This window comes from Chenopodium quinoa, unplaced genomic scaffold, assembly GCF_001683475.1.
Source record: "Chenopodium quinoa cultivar QQ74 unplaced genomic scaffold, ASM168347v1, whole genome shotgun sequence".
Taxonomy (NCBI): Eukaryota; Viridiplantae; Streptophyta; class Magnoliopsida; order Caryophyllales; family Amaranthaceae; genus Chenopodium; species Chenopodium quinoa.
In genome coordinates, this window is record NW_018742577.1 from 541,358 (window position 1) to 564,489 (window position 23,132).

At 34.4% G+C, this 23,132-nt stretch overlaps 3 protein-coding genes across 3 annotated transcripts; 1 reads left to right on the top strand and 2 right to left on the bottom strand.

Annotated features, from left to right (window-relative positions):
• Positions 1–1,389: 1,389 nt before the first annotated feature.
• Positions 1,390–8,337, top strand: LOC110720842 (histidine kinase 5-like). The gene is given in 14 exon segments (XM_021899899.1): positions 1,390–1,523; positions 2,095–2,421; positions 2,424–2,978; positions 3,090–3,146; positions 3,306–3,533; positions 3,635–3,728; positions 3,815–4,021; positions 4,122–4,252; positions 4,845–4,894; positions 5,033–5,343; positions 5,499–5,602; positions 5,797–6,567; positions 6,996–7,166; positions 7,924–8,337. Coding segments are annotated over 13 exon segments (2,964 nt in total). The 5' UTR covers positions 1,390–1,523; positions 2,095–2,259; the 3' UTR covers positions 8,047–8,337.
• Positions 8,338–9,981: 1,644 nt separating this feature from the next.
• On the bottom strand, positions 9,982–15,369 carry LOC110720843 (glutamate receptor 2.7-like). The gene is made up of 5 exons (XM_021899900.1): positions 15,045–15,369; positions 11,841–13,153; positions 11,390–11,702; positions 10,806–11,212; positions 9,982–10,719 (listed from the first exon to the last, which is right to left on the bottom strand). The coding sequence occupies exons 1-5, from the start codon at positions 15,334–15,336 to the stop codon at positions 10,213–10,215; spliced, it is 2,832 nt and encodes a 943-aa protein (XP_021755592.1). The 5' UTR covers positions 15,337–15,369; the 3' UTR covers positions 9,982–10,212.
• A 706-nt stretch (positions 15,370–16,075) lies between these two features.
• LOC110720844 (glutamate receptor 2.8-like) lies at positions 16,076–21,828 on the bottom strand. The gene is made up of 5 exons (XM_021899901.1): positions 21,249–21,828; positions 18,018–19,360; positions 17,580–17,892; positions 17,063–17,469; positions 16,076–16,979 (listed from the first exon to the last, which is right to left on the bottom strand). Exons 1-5 carry the CDS (start codon positions 21,553–21,555, stop codon positions 16,452–16,454), a joined length of 2,898 nt encoding a protein of 965 aa, XP_021755593.1. The 5' UTR covers positions 21,556–21,828; the 3' UTR covers positions 16,076–16,451.
• Between the last annotated feature and the right edge of the window lie 1,304 nt (positions 21,829–23,132).

Here is a 23,132-nt window from a genome sequence, read left to right on the forward strand (position 1 = left end):
TGTCAAAAAAAAAAATGGTTATAAGAAAATTTTAGTTTAAAGTCCTTTGATTAATTGAAGTATTAATTAATGTAAGCAAAAATGGGCTACTCGATTAATATTGGATCGTTAGGTTGAATTTAATTTGGGAAATTAGATGGTTTTGATAACTAGCTTGATAGGCAGGAAGGTTGTTTAGACCCAATACAAATTAGTTCGAGTATTCGACCCCACACAATCATATCGTAAGCTTGACATGACATGAGAGTAACATCATTTCTAAAACTCAACGATTGAATGACAAGCTAACTTCAATATCTAAAAAATGTTAATATGGCCAACCAACATTTCACAAATTTTGGTTTTTGGCATCTATGCATGAGCCCAACTTTTCCTTGGCCCGTTTAATAACAAGGTGTACTACTTATGACCTTGTTCGTGTTCAATTTAAACTAGTTTTGAGCTGAGTCAATATATAGTAGACCAATCTAGTTAAAAATCATGAATTTGATTTTCTTTAGTTGTGTAAATACATTTTACATATTTTCCTAACAATTATCGAGTCTATTTAATTTGGATATTGAATGCTCGAATCAGTTGGACCAAAATCAAAATTAGAATTGAAAAAAGTCAGTTTTTGACAACCCTACCTTCCCTCCTTCTAAAGGACAAGTGCGTATCAACACCCGAACAAAAGGCGCGTAGCAATACGTGAACACTACTTTGGAAATTGAAATAGCCGGGAAAACAATTCATATGAATTTCTCTTTCTTTCTCCACTTTATGTTCTTCCCTACAAAATAAACTAAAGTGAAGCATAGCGCAGTCAAATCTTATTATCTGCATGTCATTCATTTCATAAACAAACATAAAATATAAAAAACATTGGGTTTTTCTTTTTCATTTCATTCTTATTCAACAAATTATTGAATTCAGTGTTCATCAGATTCTCAGAAAAAACTACTTTTCGGCTGCACAAAAACTACTCAGAGTGTATGTGTGTGAGTTGTTGCAGACATTAAACAATGGAAATAAACCCCGAAAAAAAAAAAAATTAAAAAATTAAAAACAAAAAATTGACCTCCTCTTCACAAAGGCACATGGCTACCTCTTTAGCTTTGGTTTTATTATTACTTAAATTTTCTCTCTCCTACTTACAGATTGGACTTAGTACTACTACATACATACATAATTTATAATTATATTTTTATAATATAATGTTTTATTATTATTAATATTATTATCTTTGTTAATCCTAATATAGTTTTTTCTCTGGTTAATTGACTGATGATTTCAAGACATGTTTATGACAAACTCTCAGATCTAACACAACCCCCCTTATTCATATTCATATTCATATTCATATTCCTATTAAAAGTCTCTTCCTTTTCTTCTTCTTCTTCTTCCATTATTTCACCTGCCAACAATATTATTAATTCTGTTTTTATTTATTATATTATTATTATTGTTATTATTATTACTCTTCCTAAATTCATAAACTTTCTCAGATTTTATTTTGTGTCATCATTTATCCCAATTCCCAGGTTAGATTCTTCTTACTTTTTCTCATCTTATTTAATTCCTTGATTTCTTGGTTTTTATTTTTTTTTCTGGGGTGGTTCAGTACTCATCAATGTCAACATATTTGGCGGGCAATCTTCAATTTTTTTTTTAAATTATATGATTATGTCATGATTCTAGATTCATCTTAAATTTTTGCAGTTTTTTCAGTATCAATCTTGTAATACTTGTTAATTTTGTCAACTTTTTTTCCATTGCTCAATCAATTTTCCATTATTTACATCAAATAATTTGATTAGTTTTCAATAATGGTGGGTTTAAGTTATGCAGTATTTATATGGATTAAACAGTCTGTTTCAATCACTTTGTTGTTTCAGTTTAAGTGGGGTACTTTCATTCCAATTTCCCTTTTTCGTTCTTTTTACAAAAAGGGGAGTAAAGTAAAGCATAAAATAAAATTATAAATATTTACATGAGTTGATGATTATTTTTTATTTCTTAAAGAATGTTTACTATATTGATTGTTATTATACTGCAAGTAGTTTAATTTAATTTGATGAAATTATGTTGTTGTTTGATGTGTTGTGACAGCAGAATTCTGGCTGTTTTGTGTTTATAATTGGATCTTGGTGGATTGAAAAACCCTTTCCTAGGAAAAGAATGATGAAAGACAGTGTATGTTGTTGTAAGAACAGTATTACATTGAATTGAAACAAGGGTTTATAGAATTGTAAAGTAATAGTAGGGATTATTATTATTATGGAGGATCAAATAATAGTGGATGACCATATGGATGTTGAGGAGGCCCTTAATCCGATGTGGCCGGATAATGTAAATGAAGCTGGGAGTCAATTCAATGTGGATTGGCCGCAGGAGGATCAAGATATGTTGAAAGAAGTAGCAATTAACGCGGGGAGCCTCAAGAAATAGATTTGGAGCGTCTCCATGACATGACAGTAGACAGTGATAAGGGTGGCTCTCAACTGGCCTATCTTATGAAGTATTGGGAGTATAAGCAAGAGAATGCTGCTCGTCTCCTCAGAGAAGAGCTTGATCGCCTCGGCAAGCAAAGAGAGGAGGTTGAGCTTAAGAGATTGGAGATTTTAGAGGAACATCGTTTTGAGGAAGAACGAGTTGGGGCTGACAGATATTCTGTTTCTGTGTTGGAGGAGCTCTATGATTCCTACACGATTGTTCCTAAGAAAAAACGCGATTCCCCTGTTGAAAGTAATAAAGGACTTGAAATAGATGCTGAGTATGATACCATTGTGTATTGGAAACAAAGGGCTGTGATCCTTGAGAATTTGCTGAAGGAAAGCAGGCAGAGGGAGCAGATTCTCTTGGAAAAGCTGGACGAAAGCATCAAGAATATGGAGCAACAGTCCACACCGGTGGAAGAATTGTCACAGATGCTTAAAAGAGCAGATAACTTTATTCACTTCATTCTTCAAAATGCACCCATTGTTCTTGGTCATATGGTAAGGCTGGAAATGATATGCTATATCCATTCATTCACTTCTCTCGGACTGCCCTTTCTATGTCTGGGTGAGCAATTGCATTGATGCTTTCATCATGTGCATTTGTTTCAGGATAAAGAGCTGCGCTACCGTTTTATCTACAATCACTACCCAAGTTTTAAAGAGGAGGTAAGACTTTGGTGTGCTTGTAAAATTAGTGCCTTAAAGCTAGCTTCGTCCTCAATAATTCTGCACCCGAGGACTGTGTAATTCTATTTTCCCTTTTGTTTCAAAGCATCTTTCGTAGGAAAACGGTATGGTATTCCTCAACTTACCTGATTTTTTCAGGATATTATAGGGAAAACGGATACAGAGATCTTTTCTGGTGCTGGAGTGAAGGAGTCTCTAAACTTCAAACGAGAAGTCTTAGAACGTGGACTACCCGGAAAGAGAGAGATAACATTTGAAACTGAACTTTTTGGGTCAAAAACCTTTTTGATATATGTGGAGCCTGTGTTTAATAAGGCAGGAGAGACCATTGGTGTCAATTACATTGGAATGGATATTACAGATCAGGTCAGGTCATATTTCAATATTATGCCTTGAAATTTTGGTGGATACAATGCGCAAAAGGCCATTACAAGTAATGTCTGAATAGGGTGTCCATTTTTTAACAGGTCAGAAAAAGAGAGAAGATGGCAAAGCTTCGAGAGGAGATAGCTGTTCAGAAAGCCATGGAGACTGAAATGAATAAGACTATACATATAACAGGTTTGGTTGGATTTTAAGTGATTCATGAGTTATAGCTTCTCTTTGCACATGGAGTTTACTAAAAGATGCTTTCTATCATTTTTTAGAGGAAACTATGCGAGCTAAGCAAATGCTTGCCACTATGTCTCATGAGATACGGTCACCATTATCTGGTGTTGTTAGCATGGCCGAGGTTCTAGCCACCACTAGGCTGGACAAGGAACAACGACAATTGTTAGATGTCATGATTTCTTCAGGGGATTTGGTCCTTCAGCTCATCAATGACATCCTTGATCTCTCCAAGGTTGAGTCAGGTTTGATATTGTTGACCTTGATGTTAATCAGAATCTACAAGGGCTGGTTTAAGTATTTAATTGTATTGACTGCTTTCTGTTATTTATTATTGGGTTATAGGTGTTATGAGACTGGAAGCTACCAAGTTCCGACCAAGAGAAGTTGTAAGGCATGTACTCCAGACAGCTGCAGCATCTTTGAAGAAAATGTTGACGTTGGAAGGATACATAGCAGATGATGTTCCGATAGAGGTGAGATCATTTTCTTACCATGAAATTAGAAATTCAGCTTGTGCTCTGCACATGACATACATTTCAACTCTATGTGCTTATCTAAGTAAAGCTCCTCTCAAAGTGATAAGCTGTTCAGTCTTCACACTATAAACCATCCCTGCAGTTTGTGAGTCTTGATCAGATCATTTGTAAATTTGTGCCAATCTTCTGCAATAGTATTTCTCAAATTTCATAAAGATCCTGGCTTAAACTCAATAATAAAATATAGGAAGATTTTGGATTTATAACTTTGGGCCCTGCAGTGCTTTAATTTTACCATGCTATTTCAGTCCAGGTTTCCTGATGTCAGAAGTTGAATTAATCAATTCAGATATACAACAATAAACACCATGTGGTTTATATAAGCTTCTTACATTGATGCATATGATGTCAATCAACCCACTCACCCTCTCCTAAGCTGTAGCCTTATATAGAGGCATCTGGTTTATATTATTGTTAAATCTGCTGATGCGGATACTTTTGGCTATTTTCAAAACTTTAGAACAATCTCATGTATTTCATGTTTGCATGCAAACCGTCTGACAATACTTTCTTACTGTATCTCTTTCAGGTGATTGGAGATGTTCTTAGAATTCGACAAATTCTCACTAATCTAGTCAGGTATACAGAGAATGCACCTTGCGCTATCTGTCATTTTTTCTCTGTTCAGCATACAGCTTCTCTGGTAGATTAAAATCGTGTCATATTTATGGCTCAAAAGACACATATTTCTAATTTTAATCTGTAATTCTACTGCAGTAATGCCATTAAATTTACGCATGAAGGTAAAGTTGGCATAAGACTTTATGTAGTACCAGCGCCTTATTCTGGAGAAGAAGATCTCCATCCTGTCGAAAGATTCGAAGCCAATGCTGCCACAGATGAAAAAGGTGATTCTGATCATCCATATGGAGATGATCCTTCTGAAGCTCATAAAAATTCGGATGAGTCTGGAACGCCAGTCAAGAGAGGAGAATCACAATCAAAAGATGAAGATAGGCATCCCATTATATTTCCAACAACAGTATGGATACGCTGTGATGTATATGACACTGGAATAGGAATTCCAGGTTTGATTATTAATTCATTTCGTAACCACTTAATGTCAGTTTTCAGTTTCCAGCAGTAGTAGCCAAGGGTGTATCATTAACTCATTATATGTAATATTGACTAGAGCTAGAGCTGTATAATAATTTTGTTTCTTATTTGATCTCGTGTGTGACAGAGCACGCTTTGCCCACTTTATTCAAAAAATATATGCAAGCCAGTGCTGATCATGCTCGTAAGTATGGTGGAACTGGACTAGGCTTGGCCATATGCAAACAACTGGTAAATTTTGCTACTACAGTACATTTATAACTATCTTTCCTTTAAAGTAGTATTCATATTTTCGTGAATCAATTTCAAGCTATTTAATTATTTGGGGAAGCCCTGAAACTGTTACTTTAATCCCACTCCCAATAGTTATAATTCTGATAATTTGCAGATACCCAGAAAATTGTTGATTTGTTTTCTGTGCACAGGTTGAGCTAATGGGTGGACATATGACGCTATCCAGCAAAGAGCATTGTGGATCAACATTCACATTTGTTCTCCCATACAGGGTATCTCCTGAATCCGATGACCAGTCTGATGATCCTGATGAGCTTTCAGATGCTTCTACTCATCATGATGCAACAGCCACTGATGATCATACAGCTGGATTTTTCCAATTCCAGCCTCGGACATTGAGTTCATCTATGTTATCCCTCAGTGGAGAAAGCAGGAGCCAAAATATATTACAAAATAATTACGGATTTAGTATGCCTGACATCAACCCAAATTTAGCTTCATTGTCTCCTACTCATGCCACTCCAAAGGAGTTGGAAACTGAGCAGGGATCACATGAAAGTTCTTCGAGGAACAGTGGTGATAATGCTGCTGCTGAAATAAGTGGTAGAAATGATCAGTATGTTGGAGAGGAAAGGAATATTGGTGAAAACCTAAGATCATTGGATATGGAGGCTGGGTCTAGTGTAAGTGGGGGGCAAGTGGAAAAGACATTACATGACCCTCAAGATGAACACCGGATGATGCAGAATCGTGATACAAGTCTGCAGAGTACTGCAAGCAGCGTGCCTGATGTACAGACACCTGAGAAAAAGCCTAAAATACTCCTTGTAGAAGACAATAAGATCAATGTGGTGGTGACAACATCCATGATGAAACAATTGGGTCACAGAATAGACGTTGTTAATAATGGAATTGAAGCCATTCGTGCTGTTCAAAATCATACTTATGACCTTGTTTTGATGGTAATGTAACTCTGACTTCTTCTAGTTGTGTCTTCTCTTCTAATAGCATTATAAAGATTGCTTTGTCGTACTTTCTTTTTCTCTGTTACCCTTATAAAGTAGGATGTGTTGCTCTATGGATAGATCACATAAAAAAAATTGCACTGTTCCTAATTGCCAATTGGTAGGTAAAGGAAGAAAAAGAACAAGGGCAGAATAAAGAAGAAAATCACAAAAGTAATATGTATTCCCATTCAATAAATAGTATACAAGGAACATACATCTAACAGTATGTTGAATCACATCAAATAGATCTATTCATTATTCTGTTTATTTTAGCATTAGTAGTCATTCTTTTTAAGAAATAGATTATTGTAATATAGCTAGAGAGTAAGTCCAATAATTGCAAAACACAAGTTTTGTTTGATTGACACAAGCAATATCTGCAGGATGTCTGCATGCCAGTGATGGATGGACTTCAAGCTACAAGGATCATTCGATCTTGCGAAGAGTCTGGCAGTTGGGATGCTGCTATGGAGGCAGGAATTGATCAACCTATGCGTTTTCAGGATTCACCAGTGAATTTTCATTATCCACCGAAGAGAATTCCAATTATTGCGGTAAACATTTGCAATTTCAACTTTTCAAGGTCCTTGAAATTGCAATTTAGTATGTTCTGTAGAGTGTAGAGTACATTGCACCATTTTCTCGTAGATCATTGTTGCTAAAAATGAACCTTGTATCATGATTTGCAATAATAGATCTTACCTTTTAGTTAAAGATTTTTCATTTTGAAAAACTCCTGGTAGGCTTATAGCCTCATAGATTTGCTTTATTAACTTTTCACCAAAAACAAATAGATGGACTTAAATATACTGAGAAATGTAAAAGTATGACCTAACTAAGGGTTGTAATGAGTCTATTCTGTTAGCAAGCTACTCGAGCTCAGGCCACTCAGAATTCAGTCAAAGCTCGGCTCTAAACTTAACTGAAATCAGCTGATTGAGCAGAGCTTGAATTTCTAGCATGCACTGGTTCAAATAATGTATTTGTCAAATGAAAATAAAACAGTGACTTGTGATCCTGTGAGTAATAATACGAAGTACATAGTATAGGTCAGATATATGGGTATCATAGGTGGAGTTTTTTCTGAGTCACGAGCCAGCCCAAGTCTGAAGTTTCTGAACTGAAAAATGAATTTGACTCATTTTGAGTTGAGCAAGCTACCCAAATCTCTAGCTCAGTTTTGATCATTGTCTCTCTTATGAAGGACTTGAACCATGCAGTTTTGAGATGAAATCACATATTAGTGCTTTTTGTTGTAATTAGTTGTATTGCAGATAATCATTTTAATTATTTTTGATTTGATGAGTGCAGATGACAGCAAATGCATTATCAGAGAGTGCAGATGAGTGCTTTGAGAATGGTATGGATTCGTTTGTGTCAAAGCCTGTCACACTCCTAAAGTTAAAAGAGTGCCTTCAGCAGTATTTGCCGTGATGTCTTCTTGTATATTCATTCATCTGTACAGAAGTAGAATGTCTTTCTTTTTAGGAAAGTTTTGTAACCAAATGTATCATGTTTTTAGGAATGAGCATCTTTGTAAAAAAATTTTGCCAATTCTTTTACTGGTGGGAAAGAAATAAAAGTTTGCAGCTAAGCTGAATGGGTTGGAAATAAAAGTTTTACCTCTGAAAAGTTTCTTGTTTAGCAATTAATCAAGTAGCCAATAATGTATGCGACTATGCATTAGGATTTAAGGACTAAGGATGAGCCTTGAGGAAATTCCTACTAGCCAAATAATGTTTGTAAGGGAATGAACATCTGATATATCGTGATATTCATTCTTAAGCCCTTTTCTCTTCATCTTAAAACTGCTTTACAATGTTTGGTAAAATCAGATTTAAGTTAACTATAATATCAAAATCTTATCTGTAAACTATGCTCAACAACATACATTAGTTTTGACCAATAAACCAGTTTATTTGTGAAAACCAGTTTCAATCTGTGCAAATCAGTTTGATCAGTTCAAATCAGTCGATATGTTTAAGTTCAGTCTTAAAATGATAAGCAGGCAATAAAACACAAAGCCTTAATGGATTAACTGTACATATTAAAGCGTTTGAAGGAAGGACTTACGAATCCAAAGCCTTCTGCCTTTTAATTAGGTTGAGGCATTATATGTTTTGAGGAATATTTTGCAAGGAAAAGCTTCAGATAGGGGTTTCATTGAAAGCAGCAGCAATGCCCCAATTTGTGCTACCATTTAATAAAAGGTTGCCTAAATACCCTAATTTGTTGTGGGAAACTAGTTTTGATTCATTAAATCCTTCTGTTTTAAGAATCCCTTGATACAGGAAGCCTCTTGAAACCTTACATAAGCCCCTTTGCTTATTAGCTAAATCTGTAAGAATAGGCTGCAACTGTTGAACAGTTAGCTAGCATAGAAGAAAAAATGGCGGTGTAGCTTTGAGTCAAGATAAACACTACAAAGTTCCAAATGATCACAGCAAATCTGTCCAAGCTAATACATCACTCCTGCAAACAAGGGACAACAACCTTTAAAATTAATTAATACTAAATAGTAAATAACTCACATTTTCATTTGCGTAACAATTAAAATTAGAGATGTGAAGTGTATACTAAATTACTAACTTGGATTTACCTTTCTGTAGTACAAGCCTGCAAAATTACAAAATTAACCACTCTTGATCTAGAAGATTAGACAAGGACTAGTGATCAATTTTCGACGACTATGACCTTTTTAGCATAGTTAGTTGCTGAGGTCCTCTTAAGCTAAAGTGCTAAACCAAGTTGAGACGTAATACAGTTTGACTTTTCATTCAAATGTGTGTACATTTCAAATATAGGACAATAACTATGGAAGAGGCTTGATTTTACTTTGCTAGTCAAATGCTTTGATTCTTCCATGGGACCAAATCCAACTCATTTTAAATCTTTCTTTTTGTTGAAAGCGAAAACTGAAACTATATGCAGCTGAAACTGATGGAATATGCAAACCAAAATACACACAATATGAATTTCCTTTTTTTCTATTTTTGACAGCACAAATTGCTATTTCTAGCAAAAAAAATGACATAAGCTCAAAATTAGCTTTACTGATCAACCCTTCTTTGTACCTCCTTAGTAATAGTGATATCTCAATTCTTAAACATCAAAGATTTTTATTTTACCTGTGCCTCTGGTCCAATCTTTGCTATTTTACGGGGTAGAATCATTTTAGATTTAATTGGTAAACTCAGCCAATTTTGAAAGTAAAAGTTGCATAAATCAGGAAGAAGGCAACTGCACTATCATTAACTTTTACGGTCACATTATATAGGAACAGGAGAAATGGCAGTAAAACACTAACAAGAACAATAATCCAAAGCATCCAAATAGACCATTTTATTCATTCACTAAAGAAATGGCTGTAAAAAATTCATGTCATATTGCATAACATGTTTAAAGATGAGGTCATGTACAAAGTCTAAGTATATCCTAGTTAGGCAGATAAGTAAGAACAGAATCGTGTTTACATTAAATAATGATTATACATTTTCATCATACTTTACAAGTTTACATGGTCTCTCCTTGCATACCTAAATGAGCTACATCAGTCTATGCTGTGTATAGGTTTGTGCATCTGAACTCGACTTGAGCCTGTTAATTAGCAGTAACCTTTACATCTTCCAAGTTAACATCTGTTTTCTCTGGCAAAGGAGTTGGTTGTCCTTCATAATTATCTAAACCTCTTTCTGAACTATTCCAATACCTTGAAGGACTATTTGATGGTGTACCGAGAAAATTTTGATCTTGTGTTGTACTTTTTCTGAAAGTATGGGAGCTGAGATTCTTTTGGTCATAAACCCTCATCAATGTTTTAGCTCTAGTCCAAACTGAGGCACTACCATCAGTCCATACATTTCTATGCTCTTTAAGGAAGCCTGACAAGGATACGATGAGAGCAAACAACGCTGCAGCCACTGCAATTGTAAATAAGCCCCAAAAACTGTCAAGACCAAGGCTAGTTGAAGACAATGATGCACTCAAATCTTGGCAATCTGTATCCTTAAACCACTTCTTCTCCAATGCTGTCATTTCTTTTCCCTCTGTTATAGCTAGCACTCTGCGGGAAACATCTGATCCAAGAGGAGAACCTCTGGGAAAAACCTGCGGGCAAGGAGCATAAAAATCAACATTCAAGCAAATGAGAAAGACACATACAGATTAGATAGAGAAGGCGAGTGCAGGCTTACAAATCCAAAGCCATCGGTCTTATATGTTGGTGGAACCATGGTATATCTAGAGCCATATTCTGCAAGAAAAATCTTCACATATGGAAGTTCATCAAATGCTGCTGCAATGCCTCCTTTATGTGTTCCCTTTTTTAAAAGTTCATGCAACTGCTCTGTCGTATTATAGGGCTTTAGGTTTGAGGGACTAAAGTTCATCTCTCTTAGAGAATCCTTAACAAAGGAACCTTCTAGAAACCCTACCACTTCCCCTCCTTTTATCAGCTCCTTAACGTCTTTAATGGTGGGTTGAAGCTGTTCCACTGTCAGCAATGAAGCCAAGTTTGCGGTGTAGCTTTGTATAAGAATGAGCACCACAAAAACCCAAATAATCACCACAAACCTTGTCAGGTTGCTGAACACATTAAAACCTGTAAAGTTGCAGAAAAAAAGACTTCACTTCCTGAAAACTTATTCAGTTCAATATTCAATTTGAAAAACAATTAGTCTTCACAATAAGTTATGATCCAAGCAATATCTTCTTCTAGATGATTTGTAAAGATATAAATTTGTGAATTGTGATGCAAAACATGGGAAGATATACTGACTGTGTGAGAAAACCAGTGTTGAGAAGGAGTAATATAGACTTGTTCCAGCCTGATGCCCTGGTGGTCCCCTGAAATCTTCGTTTATTCGATGTTCAAGCACCCAAACTACAAATGCAATGAATATAAAGGAACAGAAGGTTACAACCCATAAATCCCTGGTCAGGGGTTTTACAAAGAGCCAAGCTCGTATTTTCTGATTGCTTTTCATAGGTACTACCATTACGACACCAGAATCAGTATAAGGCAACGTAAAATCAACAAGCGATGACCTATTTGCTCGGATTGTTATATCTCCTACCACTGCATCAAAATTCTGCAAACAGAATACATCATATATTAGCAAATTATGCTTGCATAATACTCGACCAAACAAAAAAAATGATGAGTCTCAATGATTTAAGGCAATTCCTAAGTCGTATTTTTTCAGAACCATACGAAAGTTGTGCATTACCTTAAGGTAGACTTGAGAAACCAGATTGTCATAGCTACTGGTAGGTTCACCTTCTTTCTCTGTGTAAGGGACATAATTGTATGCTACATAGTATGGCAGTGTTTTCATTACAGCATCAAAAACGTCGATGCAGTATCCTGTAACTTTTGTTTCATTGGTGGCAGGATCTTGAGTGACATTCACAAATTGAGTGAAGCCAAACTTAATTGGAACACCAATTTTTAACCTTTTACCATTTGGTGAAACTACCCAACCTTTGGGAGCAGACTTAGAGCCCCCAGGCCATACGATGGACTCAAGATCAGCCTTTACAAGGGCATGTTTACTGCTGCTTTCTGAAGTCCATAAACTAATTTCCTTCTCTCGACTGCCCCATACATTTATAAGCTGATAAGTTGGACATTGCAGCTGCCCTTCTTCTAGATCAAAACTTCCAACGAATCCCCTAAACCTTGACCTCAGTATCGATTGGAGTAATTCAGGACCAAACAACGAAACTCTTATATCAGAGATATCAGTTGATGAATTGGCAGCATTATTGTCAGCTCTCTGAAATGTGAAGTTAGAAATACCAACTTCTTCCACAGCTTTTGCAAGGGCAATAGTTGCATCATAAGCCCGAAGTCCATCAATGCTCATTCCTACATTTTCAAGGACAGGATTTTCTTGCTGAAATTTCATTTTCCATCTAGTACTAAAATTGTCCAGCTCTTTTGTTCTAGCTACATAAGTTTTCACTCCTAGTACACCCTGCATTGACTGTATTACTAGAGGATCTAAAGACTCCAAGACATCGGCCACTACATTCGTGATGATCCATACATAGTCTTTGCTCATCATACCAAGCTTTGCTGCTTTCAAAAACAGCCGAGATGCCAGAGAAGCTTCCATATGAACTACAAAGACGCGAGGAGACATAGATTTCAGCTTGTACAACTCTAATTCTATCCGATCATTGGAGGCAGAAGATGGAATGACACTCCTATAAGGAATGTTTGTCCCAATCTCTTGCAGTTTATCAGCCAAGAAAGGTATGATCCCACCACCAAATTCATTAGCAACATAGACAGGTACAACTTCTCTCCATCCAAAAGCTTGGATAAGGTCACTGATGGGTTGCACTTGGCAGGAATCATCCTGTGTTGCTCGAATGAAATACGGGTTTTGCGTGGGAGAAAGTGAAGGGCTCGTAGCTGAGTAGGAAACAATTGGAACTCGAGCTTTCTTCCCGAGACTGACAACAAATTGAGCCTCAGGAGAAGTTTCTGGACCTATGATTGCTGTCACTTGGTCATTCTTCAGTAAATCCAATACTGCATTCTCAAAACAGGACTATTGGTATCAAAATTTAAGCTTTAACATCTAAACAATGGCTAATGTTACTTGTAAGTTCATTCATTCATGCCATATCAACTATGATAGGATATCACATACTTCTTCCGTTCTTTTTTACTTGACCCGCTTTGACTTTTATACTATTCACCACTCCTCCTTTGACCGTCTTTTGTGAATAATTTCACTACTAGAATCCGGGCAAATAGCGACAATTTTTCTACGACAGCCAGCAAACTGTCGTAATTTTGTAAGGAAAAACATGTTCATGTTGGAAATTTTTGAATTTGTCTCAAGAAATACTATCATAATATAAGTAACTTTTATAATATTTATTTATGGAGAATTAAAGTTATTAATCGTTGAAGTTTTGCATTGACAAACATGATAAAAGAAACGGGTCAAGTGAAAAAGAACAGAGGAAGTACTTCATATGATACGTACTACACATGTATGTCACACTGTCATGTATCACTAAGTTATGTATTCGTATTCAAAGAAAAATTAATTTTTAGAGGTTATTGTATTCATAGTCTTTCTAGAGGTTATTGTACTGTAAGACTACACAACGCCAAACTTGAATTTTGTTTGTTTACTTGAATTTATTTTGTTTGTTTCGTCAACAAAATTAGACCAAATGGCATAAAATTCTAGTTTTAATATGTGGTTCAACACTCATTCAAGACTTTTCTTCTAGTCAGGTACTGCGAACGTATGTTGTATGTATCTACACATTAATACAGCCACAACTCTTAGCACGCAATGCTTGATTGCGAAATATCCAATTAAACACACCCTTTGGCATTATACACCTCGTCAATTCATATTATATAATACTCTATCACACATTATTGGAAGTTAGCAATTAAATTATTGGAAGTTAGCAATTATGATATTGTCAACTCTTTCATTTAAAAAAAAATAAATGAAAATAAAAAATGGAAAATCGAGTCAACTCTATTAAACATTGTTAGATAGATTGTTCCTCCTCCATCCATTATTGAATGTTAAATTGTTGAAAAAAGGAGATAATTCTAGATAGATTAAGGGAAAAATAAAAAGAAATTGATGTATAAAACCATAACGACAGCATTTAATTAACTTATAATTTTGCTATACAATCTTAAGTTAACTCTAATTTAAAGTATATCTTCCTTCAAAAAAAAAAATTTAAAGTATATCTATACTTATTACTTTCGTATTTATAAATACAAATCATCAACGACATTTGTCTCATCCTCCTTTGATCTCTCACCCCTCCTTTTTTAAAAGCAATCCTATGTATCAAACTCTTTATATATTGCTATTTTCACATTTTCCATGATTTAGTATATTTAATTAGGATAGTTTAACATTCATTTCTCTATATGAAAAAAACATATTCCTCATGACATTTCTATATATGTATAATTTTTATCCCAATTGAATTTTACTTTCAACAGCCCATGCATCACACGGACCTAAAGACTAGTTAGTATATATTAATTGCTCTTACATACATAGTCCTACAAGTTGAATTGCTCATACATATATACATACATACATACATACATACATACATAGTATTAATTGCTCATACATATATAAGAGTTGCGTGTATCATTTCTATAAGATTTATTTATATTAAACTTTGTAGATGAGTAATGAATCCATTATATAATATTACATAATTAGTTTTGTTAGGATTCTTGAAACTAAGCCAGGAGATAGCACTCCCTAGCTTGCTAATCAATTACTTATAAAACATTAATAAAGTCTAAATCATGAACTCAAAAGACCAACCACGGAAAGCTAGTTAATTGAATATAGAAATGATGGATTAATTAATTTAATCAACAAAAATATGCAAGTAGTATTTTATTGCATACGTACCAGCAGACGCGGCCATAACAATATCATGATCTTTGGAGTCTCTAAGATGAAGAACAATCCTGGTCTTGAACTCAGGATGAGCTGCATAGAAATCCAAAATCGCGGTGTTTATGCAGCTCAACCCTATCTTACCCTCCATGCTTTCATTATCTAACACAACACCTACCTTCACTGGCATTGTTTGGGCAGCAGCAAATACTGGCCATTGTGAATTCAAGCTGAGATTGAGTAGATATAAATATGTTATTATTGTAGGTAATAGTGTTTGAGTTAACTTCATTATGGTCATCATAATTTGCCAAACTTGGATTTTGAATATTATTTGTTTTAGATTATGTTACGAAATTCGGGATTTGGTTATATTTATAGTGGCTACGTACGTATGTACTGCCAAATGGGTGCAAAGAAATTGTCATACCAAACATTTATACAAGTATTTTTATATAAGAATAAAATTTTGTGTTTAAGTTTTAGTGGTATATACTTACTCTTAACTTGTATATTCGGTTGATATACTAGTCCTATACTCATATATTCTAGAAATTGGAAACTACCTAGGAATCCTAGGAGTAGAGGTCACAAATTGGTTTCGATCGGTATGCCTTTTTAGTCTAGTTTTGAATCGGTCTAAATTTATTAAACGTGGATCATATATACTACGTACAATTCACCTAAACTGTTCATCATTTTTGCTACTATTTACATACCAATGTTAGTCAATGTAATTCTCAATGATGGTAAATTAGGTTCTCGCCAATTTTTATTTGGGATTATTAATCAAGTTTCATAATGTTTTTTTTTTTTTTTTTTTTTTTTTTTTTTTTTTTAAGTTTAAACCTAAACTGTTCATCATTTGTGCTACTATTTACATACCAATGTTAGTCAATTAAATTATCAATGATGGTAAAATAGGTTCCCGCCAATTTTTATTTGGGATTATTAATCAAGTTTCATAATGTTCTTTTTTTTTTTTTAAAAAAAAAAAAAGTTTACCAAAAAAAAAATTCATGATAATAATTAATAATTTTACTTTAAAAATTAAAAGTAAAGAATCAGGTAAGTAGGAATTTAATTTTAATCACAAAACTAAAACAATCATGTCCCAAGTCCTAAACATAAACAAGTTTACCAAAAAAATATTTTCTTGATCAAAAGACAGCAGCAGGTCAGCAGGTTAAACATTGAAGTCATGTGTTAAGTGTTAACTCTTTTCATACGGTGTCACTTTTTTACTTTGGGGCGAAAGAGTCCTGTACATTTGCTACTCATAACTGTTGTATATCTACTTATCTCTTTACACATACCTAAAGGATTTACACCAATCTTAATAAATTCACATTTTCTAACAATAGGCATTCTTTACCTTTTATACACTCGTGTGTACCTTTAATACTAAGCATATGTCCGTTAGCAGGGCTCAATAGAATTTTCTAGCCTACTTGAATTAATATCCATTTTCTCCGAAGATGGAGTTGATTGTTCTTCATAAATATTGAAGCCTCTTCCTGAATTGTGCCAAAAGCTCGATGGACTTTGTGGAAACGGACTACTTGATGATGTACCAAGAAAATTCTGACCCTGTTGTGGACTGTTCCTAAAAGTATGAGAATTGTGATTCTTTTGGTCATAAACTTTCATCAATGTCCTTATTCTAGTCCAAACTGAGGCACTACCATCAGACCATACGTTTCGATGCTCTTTAAGGAAGCTAGCCAAAGATATGATTAGAGCAAATAATGCAGCAGCCCCCGCGATTGTAAATAAGCCCCAAAAACTGTCAAGACCAAGACTATTTGAAGACAATGACACGCCTAAATCAGGACAATTTGTTTTCTGAAACCATTTGTTTTCAATATCTGTCATTTCTTTTCCCTCAGTTACGTTTAGCACTTGACTCGAGACATCTGATCCAAGAGGGGAGCCTTTGGGGAAAACCTGTGGACAAGAAGCATCAAAATTAAGCATATGATCGCGAACTATATACTGTATATTGACAGAGGATGAGATTGAGGACTTACAAATCCAAACCCATCAGTCTTATATGTTGGCGGTATCATGGTATATTTTGAGCAGTACTCTGCAAGAAAGATCTTAATAAACGGTAGTTCATCAAATGCTGCTGCAATCCCTCCATTTTTAGGCCCCTTGACAAAAAGTTCATGTAACTGATCTGTAGTATTATAGGACTTCAGGTTTGGTAGACTAAAGTTCATTTCTAATAGAGATTGCTTAACAAATGAGCCTTCTTGAAATGCAACACTTTCCCCTGTCTTTATCAATTCGTTAACGTCTCTGATTGTGGGCTGAAGTTGTTCTATTGTCAGCAAGGACGCCAAGTTGGCTGTATAACTTTGTATAAGGATGAGCACTACGAATACCCAAACTATGACTACAAATCGCGTTAGGTTGTTGAACACATTAAAACCTGAATGATTGTAGAAGAAGGAAAAAAAAAAGACGGTCATTTCATAAATATATAACAATTCAAACTACTAGTAAAATACTGGAGTGTGAGATGGAGGAAGAGAAACTAACTGTGTGAGAAAACTAATGTTGAGAAAGAGTAATAGAGACTTGTTCCTGCTTGATGCCCTGGTGGTCCTCTGAAATCTTCGTTTATTCGATGCTCAAGCACCCAAACCACAAACGCAATGAACATGAAGGAACAAAAGGCTGCAACCCACAAATCCCATGTCAAGGGTTTGACAAAAAGCCAGGCTCGAATTTTCTTATTGTTTTTCACAGGTACAACCATTACAACACCAGATTCTGTGTAAGGAAACGTAAAATCTACTAGCAATGACCTTTTTGCTCTAATCGTTACATCGCCTACCACTGCATCATACTTCTGCAAAACAGTATACAACACCATCAGCAGCTTTCTAAGCTTTGTACTATTCTACATCAGAAAAAATGAACACAAAGTACTTGGGATGTAAGTTATTGAAGCAGCTTATGAATAGTGCGCATTACCTTGAGGTAGACTTGAGAAACCAGTTTGTCATAGCTGTTTGTCGGTTGACCTTCTTCCTCCGAGAAAGGGACATAATCATAAGGTACATAATACGGCAATTTTTTCATTACAGCATCAAAGATGTCAATACAGAAGCCTGTAGCTTTTGTTTTTTTGGTGGAAGGATCTCGAGTGACAGTCACAAATTGTAGGAAACCATTCTTGACTGGAACACCAATCTTCAACCTCCTTCCATTTGGTGAAATTTCCCAACCTTTAGGAGCGATAGTAGAGTTTCCCGGCCATACAATTGACTTAAAATCAGCCTTTGTAGCAGTAAACTTACTGTTGGACACTGAAGTCACATTTTTAACAAAACCAGTAGACGACATCCAAAACATGATTTCTTTTCCTGTACTGCCCTGCATATTTATAAGCTCAAAGGCAGAAGATTGTAGCTGTCCATCGTCTAGAACAAAGTTACCGCCAAGTCCCCTGAACTTTGACCTTAGTATCGACTGCAGTAACTGTTGGCCAAAACGCGACACTCCAATATCAGAAATATCAGTAGAAAAATTGGAAGCTGCATTGTTAGTTCTCTGAAATGTGAAGTTTGTAACACCAACTTCTTCCACAGCTTTGGCAAGAGCAATAGTTGCATCATAAGCCCGAAGTCCATGAATGTTCATATTCGCATTAAGAAGGGCAGGATTTTCTCTCTGAAACTTCATTTTCCATTTAAAATTAAAAATCTCTAGCTCCCTTGTTCTTCTTACATAAGTCTTCACTCCCAGAACACCCTGCATCGATTGAATTACTAAAGGATCCAATGACTCCAATACATCAGCCATTGCATTCGTGATGATCCATACATAATCTTCACTCATCATTCCCAACTCTTTTGCTTTTAAAAAAAGCCGCGATCCTAGAGAAGCATCCATGTGAACTACAAACACACGAGGAGACATAGATTTCAATTTGTATAGTTCAGCTTCTATTCGATCACTAGTGGCAGCAGGCTGGATTGCACTTCTATAGGGGATTCGAGTCCCAATTTTCTGCATACCATCAGCCAGAAAAGGTATAATCCCACTACCAAATTCATCAGCAACATAGACAGGTACAACTTCTCTCCATCCAAAAGCTTGGATAAGGTCACTAATGGGTTGTACTTGGTAGGAATCATCTTGAGTTACACGAATGAAATACGGGTTTTGTAAGGGAGAAAGTAAAGGGATTGTATAGGAGTATGAAACAATGGGAACTTGAGCTTTCTTCCCAAGGTTAGCAACAAATTCAGCATCCTCAGATGTTTGTGGCCCGATTATTGCAACAACTTGTTGGTTCTTTAGTAAATCCAAAACTGCATTATTCAAAGTGAAAAGAGGGCTTATTACTTATTAGTAGTGCTTACAACTTAATTTTAATTTCATAGTGTCCTAGACTCCTACTTAACTACTTGTATATCCTAACGAATATTGGTATATTGTGTTTGATAATGAGCCTCACATTGGTACAAAAAAAAAAAAAAAAAACAAAAAAACAAAATAAACTAGGCTTTAGCATCTCATCAATGTAACCATGGCTGATTGGCTACCAAAGTACCAATATAATACACGTAGCTCGTATATTCCTCATAAGCTAAGACGCTAAGTGTTGTACACATATAACATTATATCAATACATATGATGCAACACTCAATTACGTAATATAATCATATTAACTTATTAGATTAGTCTTGATACATATTGTTCAAGATAAACTTTTACACGAAGTTACTCTTATCATCATTACACAATAAAAGATACAATTTTAAGACAATAAATTCTACTCGAGTATTTAAGTGTCAATGTTGCACACGTTAACACATGCCTAGCTAGTCAAAATGACAACATGATGCAATGAAAATTGGGGCTTCCTCCTTATTGGTACACCACCAATGAAGGACTACGTAATTTTGATTTTATTTTATTATAAAGAATAGGGAAAAAAAAAAACCTTGATTTCAATTTTTTCGACCCTTCTTGGCGACTTTTCTTCTAGAATTCTAGTCAATAAGGACGAAACTCTAATCCTTAGATATTCTTCGTCAAGATTGTACACGCATTAATTAGTATTATGTACAATGTACTACTTTAACAGAAAATTACTCGCTATTACCGCCCTTTTGACGCTAAACCGCCAATTAAGGTATCATTTACAAAATTATATATAGAGCTAACGCTAACTTGTGTTACGGAGTAAGGACACAGTCAATAGTACACTATCCCTATAATATATTATGTAGTCAACTCTACTAAACTTTGAATATATTTTCTGTTAATACACTACAATGTAATTAACAAAAAGTCAAAAATACAAAATTTTCTTTTATATTGTAATTAATTAAGAAATATGATTCTAATAGGATAGTTAGCTATTATTGTAAAAACTTTGAAACACAATTAAAAAAAATATAAACAATGAGAATAAATATTGGGAAAAATGGAAACCCCAACCTTTCACCGGTCTTCCCTAAAAAAATCCAATCTTTTAATTATCTCATAAAAATCCAACCATAATATTTGCTTCATTTATGCATTATGTAAGCACTACTATTTATATCAAACTGTAAATTACAGATTTATAGTAGCATCCTTTAATTTCTAACATGTGAAGCTGCATTTATTTCCCGGCAAATAATTAGTCAAATTCCCGGCGAGTTGACTTTTAAAATTTGTACGTATTTAGCTTACCCCTTACTTTTCAATACTGTTCTGTACATACACATATACATTAATACATATAGCTAGTCAACTCCCATTGGACATTGCCAATAATACTCCCTTACCAATCGAGTATTTTAATTTTAATTAAACTAAACATCATGATAAGACCAACTAACAAAACACCAAGATAAAGGCCATTTAACAATGAATATCAATAGAAAAAAAAATATATATATATATATTCTCCATATTTTTCTTCAAATCACAACTTGAAGATAGTATTTAACTGTGTACGTACATATATACATGTAAACATGTACAAACTTCCATGAAAGAAGAGAATTTTAAAAAGGAAAGCATGTGATAATCAACACGAACACCAAGATTAAGATAGAGAGAATCATTTCCCAAATATAAAGAATTACATGACAAGAATTAAATTAAATAAAGAACGAATGAAAAAGTATGTTCATAAAAATAAAAAAAATAAAAAACGAAAAAGTATATTATATAACCTCATGCATAAATGCATATATACGTACCAGCTTCCGTAGACATAAGAATAAGATGGTGGTTGGAGTCTCTAACATGAAGAACAACCTTGGTTTTAAACTCAGGATGAGCATCATAGAAATCCGAAATCGCCATGTTAATGCAGCTCAATCCTATCTTCCCTTCCATGCTTTCCATGTCTAACACAACTCCTATCTTCACTGCTTGGGCATCAGCAAATACCAACCATTGTGGTTTCAAGGAATTGTTGTTTTGAAAGAAGTTGATGATCATTAGATAAAACAAACTTGTTATTACTATTGATATTGTTTCAGTTGATTTATTGTTCTTTGCCATCTTAATAACTTTTCCCCAAAATTGTAGTTTTGGATGAATGAAATTTGTTTCAAATAATTTAATAAGGTGTTAGATGTATTTATAGTGGCTACCACGTATTAAGTACAAGGAAAATGTCAAACGGGATGTGTATTTTTTTATTAATAACTTTTCTTTTGCTTTATTATACAACTCGGTCCCTCTGTGATTTGAAAGCTATATTGATTCAATATAGTCCCTCACTCCGAACTCTTTCCCAATAAATTGCTTAATTAAAAATAAAATAATTTTCTAATTGTGTCGGTTTAAAAATTAATTTCCTGAAATTTTCTTCTTGGAGGTGTATGCACCATGCTTGGTGCATACGGATTTTTAATTTTTTTTTTTTTTTTAAAATAAGGTAGATTGAATATATATAGTTATTTTATAATGAACACACACATATATATATATATATGCTATGTCACTTGGACTCTTCATTTCACCTCACATACCCGTATTAGACGCTCGACACTCGGACATGGATAGTATGACACCCGAACACTTCACTTTTAGTTCAAAATATTGGAATTTTTTTACAAAATAGCCGTATCGGACGTTTGGACATGTACCCGTGTTGGACATGGGTACCCGAGTCCAAGTAACATAGTATACATGTTTCATCCATGTGAGAGTGGTTTGATTCCCACCCCAAGCAAGTGAGATCCCTAATTTTCCCCCTACTTGCAAAGGAATAATCCTTACCTTAAAATAAAATAATAAATTGTATGGATTAATTTGATCTTGTTATATAAACTAGATATCATGCATTGACAACTTTATAATTAGTGTTTATTATGGAGTACAATTACAAGCAATAATAGCGTACTCTCTTATTACGAGTAGTTTCTACGAAATTGAATGACAAATGATACATTATACATCACTATTCTCTCTCTCCTTAGATCTTAATTAGTAGTAAATCGCGAAATAAGAGTCAATTTTGCAACTATTAACCCTAGAATGAATCAACTCCTCAAATTTAATTTATATAAACCCTAATTTCATTTGAAAAACCCCCTTAAGATATTAATCCAACTCAACCAGCAATAGATGAAGACATGAAATACCACAACCTGAAACTCTGCTAATTATACTGAGCATATGCTATAGGCAACAAACATCCAAGCTAAAATCAATCAAATAGTCTTAAAATTTAGGCAACAAACATCCAAGCTAAGATCAATTAAGTTAAATTTAATTAGTCTGTATCATTAATTTGTTTCTCTAAACAAAAAATTTGCAAAGATTATACTACCTCCGTTACATATTATTTGCAACGATTTGACATAAAGTAGAGAGGAAAAATGTCTAATCGTTGCAAATAATATGTAACGGAGGTAGTAGATATCATTAATCTTTGGTCTTGTGTTATTATAAGTTCTCAACAACAACAACAAAAGAAAAAAAAAATATTCAATCTTAGCTTGAAATTGATTACAACCTTATATCGACTAACATACTAGATCGACAATAGGGACAGCTGTGTTTTCCTGGAAGCCATTGGAAGATGCAGTCGCGATGAAATACATGGTTGCAACAAACCAAGATTGTAGTAT